We start from the raw sequence: 4,828 nt of genomic DNA on the forward strand, positions 1-4,828 counted from the left end.
TGCAGTTCTCCAAATTTATTGGTTATGATCCTCTATATGAGGGAAACTGAGTCACATAAGTGGAGAGATAAAGAATCTTTTGAAACTCCAGAGGTACTGTCAGATTGGTGTCAAGCCACATATTATCTAATTACCGGTAACAAGAGCTAATGTAATAGATAGCCCTTATTTAAAAACAATGGGTATTGTTAAAACTTACGTGAGCTTGTGGGTTCATTTGAATTTACCTAACTAATGTGAATAAGAATCTATAATCTAATGATATTACAAACAACGTATGAGATAAGAGGGTGGCAGGTCCATCATTTTTGTAGAAAAAATATGTTGCAAATTACTGTTGTATAACTATGTCTTATGTAAGACAAAGAAATATAATCATGTACATCAGGGATGAAGCTATGGAAACGCTAGGCATAGTTGCTTTTTTCTCAATTTCAATCTGAGCCAGTCATACTAAAGCTCTTTTCAGCTGGTTAAATTATCTAGGTGGCTCTTAGCGACATCCCTGTATACTGTAAAATTCCGAAAATAAGCCCCTCCAAATATAAGCCCCCCAAACCAGTGATGCAAAAAACCCTCTGTTAAATCGCCCCTGGAAAATCCCCTGGGGGCTTGTACTTAGAAAATTGCCGTCAAATACAAAGTAAAACAAAGCAAAAATGGTAAATTTACCTCGAACTATAAGGCTAGCCCAATCAATTTTTAAACGCAAACTTCCCTCCATAGATCAGCCCCTCCAAAAATAAGCCCTCAAAAAGGGCTTTTGAAAAATATAAGCCCGGGGGTTATTTTCAGAATATTACGGTATATTACCAGCCATTGTAAATTTGTGCTTACTGTTCATAACTACTTTCCTTTTCTCTTCAGCAGGGATCAAGGAGAGCTTGGTGGGTGACTAGCACCCTGATGGGCTCCCTACAATATTATTGCTCTTATAGCACAACCTTGTGTATAGTATTATTCTTAAGAGTGTTTTTTCTGGTTTCTAGGTCATTTAAACTGGTGGGCCGATGCAGGTGTGTGTCGACGTCTTGTTCCCCTAGCAACTGTGGGTGATGGTAACTGCTTGTTGCATGCTGCTTCTCTTGGTATGTGGGGTTTCCACGATCGTTTATTAACTCTGCGCAAAGCTTTGTACTGTACTCTCACAAGCCACTTAGCCAAAGGAGCTATCAAGCGACGCTGGAGACTGGAGCAGTGGCAGAAAAACATCAAAGCTGGAGGGCTACTTTACTCTGAAGAAGAGTGGGAGAAAGAATGGTTGGAGGTGTTGCGCATTGCATCTACTCAGCGGCGGGATCATGAGCACATAACTACAGAGAAAAATAAAGAAGGAGAGAACATTTCAACTCTTGCCTCCATTTTAGAAAAATATGTTGAAAGTGAAGCATCTGATGTTCCTGTAAAAGAGGAATCTAGTCATTCACCTGCAGATTGCCAGCAGAATGATACCAAAGATTGTGATAAAGGTAATGGAAAATCAACTGAGCATGAGAAGCTGTCAGATAAGGAGGTTGATGAAGAGGGAAGAGGAGCTTTTGAAAGCCTGGAAGACATTCATGTGTTTGTGCTTGCTCATGTTCTGCGACGACCAATTATCATCATAGCTGATCAGTTTTTGTATGGATTTGGAGGTGAACCAATTGCACCCATTCCATTTGGAGGAGTGTATCTCCCTCTAGAATGTGACCCTCCCTCTTGTCTTAAGAGCCCCTTGGTGCTGGCTTTTGAATCTGCACACTTTTCTCCTTTGGTTCCCTCTGATGAAAAAAATGGGGGTAAAACTAGTTCTTTGAAAGCTGCTGTGCCACTTGTTGGACCAAGTTATGACTTACTGTCACTTAAATTTGCTGTTGACCCTGGAGAAGATTTCTTGTGGAGTAGTTTGGATGATAAAGCCACCATTCCAGAAGAGTTGGAGCTTAGTATGAATAAGAAGTTGGAGCTTTTGAAGAAATACCTAAATGTGGAGAATGTGAAACTACCTAATACAGGCAAGAAAGACAATCCAGAAGATAAGAAGACAGCTACAAAGGGTGAGAAATCCGAAGTGAGCAGTGATGCAGCAAACAAGCCTGGTAGCAAATCACCCACAAAATCTGCAGAGAAGAAGGAAAAATCCTGGATTGCTACACAGATTATGAAAGTAGGGACAATGGCTGGGATGGTAGGTGGTGTTGTGCACAGTAATATTTATGTGGCAAGGCTTCAAACTGACAAGAAACCAGAGTACTATGAAAAGATGATTGAAAACTATATTGAGTCGGCCAAAGAGCGGTTTGAAGAAGAAAAGAAGGTTCAAACTAAGGCAACGAAAGGTGCAGGTAGTTCTGGTGAGAAGCCTCAACCCTGTATTAACCCAGGTTGTCAGTTGTATGGAACTTCAGCAACAAATTACCTTTGTTCAGGCTGTTACAAGACTCAGAAATCTTACAGTGAAACTGGTCGCTATCTTGTTGGTGCAGGATCATTCAGTGGAAGGGAACCGCAAACAAATTATGATAATAGTGGTGTGCAAAGTTATTTGCCGCCTCCGTCATACTCTGCATATGTTCCTTATGGCTATTTTGGTGACTACTCCGGAACACAAGGTTCTAATATCGAGCAAAAGAATACTGTTAGAGCACAGCAGCCGACCCATGTATCGCTTCCTTCTGGAACTTCTCATTCAAGTAAAGAGACAGGAAAAGAGCTGCCTTCATATGAGGAAGTTATGAAACTGAGTAAAACCACGGCCTTGAATTTACCCTCTAGCACATCTGGTCATAGTACAGCACAGAGTGAGAGCTCTAGCACCCCGGTGAGGTGTATTACTGACAACTGTCCATTCTTTGGTAGTCCTCAAAATAAGGGATATTGTTCTGGGTGCTACAAAACTCATCAAAAGACATTGAAGTACATGATAGAAGAAAGCGAGAAATCACAGTCTAAAGTGGTCTGAGAGCCCTTCTTAAACATTACCATGGTTTCCAAGAAGCCAGTTTGATATATGTGTTTGTTCTCCCAATTTATAACAAAAAAAGTAGTCTTGTCTTTAAATTTAACAGTTCTCTCTCTGATGCTATCAATTTTGAGCTTTGCATTTTCTTAAAGCTGTTTGATGACAGTCAGGTTGTTACATGAAAATCCAAAGCGTTAAAAACATTCACCGATAGCTATATTCAGAGAGCAACCGTAATATGGCTTCACAGCCTCAGTTTTGCAGTCTGCTAGTTTCGTTATTTTTTATGGCTTGAGAGTTTGGTTTAAGCGTAAATTTTCAAATAATGTACGTTGTTTTTCATTTAAAGCTTGATTTAGGTTCACCTTCTGAGAGCAATTTTGTACCTTTCCTCTGTTCCTTGGAGGTTGCGGGGTATTTGGGATTTTCAGTTTGTGGTCTAAGCCAAATTTGAGATTTTCGTTTTTGGTTTCTGCTCTTTAATATTTTTATGGTTTAGTGCCCTAAGTAATTGTTAGTTTTTCCAGGAGCCGATTACTATATTTACATTCAGTTTTGATTGTTAGTAAGAAAGTGATTAGAGTGGTTTTCTTGGTTTTTATATTTGCTTCTGTTTCTGGTTTTGCTGTGTTGGTCCATTTGTGCAATAATTGCTTCAGCTCTAGGGGAGACCAGAAGTTCTTCTTCTACAGGGATAGCTTGGTTATCTCCAGAGTGCAGCAGGTCACGTGTTCAACTCCCAGGGGCTGGACAGCACTCCGATTGTGAAATAACTGAGAAATTAACTAGGTACTGCCATTTTTTCGCCACAAGCAGCTTAACCTTTGCTTGGCTCAGATGACCCAGTAGAAATGATAGTCTTGCCTTTAGTAGGAGAAGGAAAACAATGTTCTCATTAACTAGGGAACTGCAATCATGCATGGTTTTTTTTACCTTAGCTTTTGAGAAGAGTTAAAGGGAGGGTGTGATCGCAGGCTATACGCCACTTGCACTAGAGGTCACGAGACCAATGCTTCCTTTAAATAATGACTTGGAATCCTGTTGATGACAAAAATTGACAGAGAAAACAAAAATTATCTTTCACCCGAAATTTGAGAGAAAACGCATTTAAGGGAGATATTTTATGGCACTTTGATTTTTCAACAAAGTAGTATGATTTGTATTGCCCGCAGCGAAAACTTCTTTTTGCTTGTCACTTGTTAAACGTTTGATAGTTACACTCGGATGTGCTGTAAACGTTACCCATTATCTTTTCAACAATTTCCTTAAAGTTTAAGTGCAAAATTTGTGTTCAGAAAGAGGTAATTTGTAGTTTTAAAAATCACATTTTGGTCACGTGACCAGCTACGAACATACACATTTTAAGAAAATAGTGCGAGTTTGAAAAACTAAATCACTATTATTTTGTTGAAGAAATGACCCACTAATGGTTTTTTGACGGCAAAATCATAAAACTTTCATTTTCATAAAAATGATGTCACATGACGTCTTAGTGCAAAAATTATTAATGGCCTATTTCAATGATTTTTAATTCAACATTTTCACTTTGCCCACTATACACCTCGTTTACCCCTCCTCCCCCCCCCCCCCCCCCCCTCAAAAAAAAAAACATAACCATTGTTTTCAATTTATCTTGGTTATTTACAGTTGTCCCAAGAGAATTGAAGACAACATTAATGCAAAATTTTGCGGGTAAGGGCCTGATTACATGGAAGTGGGGACCCCAGGTAGGTGAGGTAACCTGCTTATGTGGGGTAACCCACCTGTCCATATAACCTCTCATTTTAATTTGATCACGTTTACATGATAGGTGGGGTGACCTTATAAGAGATTATAAGGACAGGTGGGTTACCCCACCTAAGCGTGCTACCTCACCTACCTGGGGTC

The 4,828-nt window shown here is 39.6% G+C and overlaps 1 protein-coding gene across 1 annotated transcript in view; it reads left to right on the forward strand.

Annotated features, from left to right (window-relative positions):
- Positions 1–3,084, forward strand: part of LOC140939087 (OTU domain-containing protein 7B-like) — a 4,390-nt gene extending 1,306 nt beyond the window's left edge. The window contains exon 2 of the mRNA XM_073388644.1: positions 990–3,084. Within this exon, the coding sequence (XP_073244745.1) occupies positions 990–2,941 (1,952 nt within the window). The 3' untranslated portion in view covers positions 2,942–3,084. The remainder of the gene's footprint in view (positions 1–989) is intronic.
- Positions 3,085–4,828: the final 1,744 nt, after the last annotated feature.

Source organism: Porites lutea, chromosome 5, assembly GCF_958299795.1.
Source record: "Porites lutea chromosome 5, jaPorLute2.1, whole genome shotgun sequence".
Taxonomy (NCBI): domain Eukaryota; kingdom Metazoa; phylum Cnidaria; class Anthozoa; order Scleractinia; family Poritidae; genus Porites; species Porites lutea.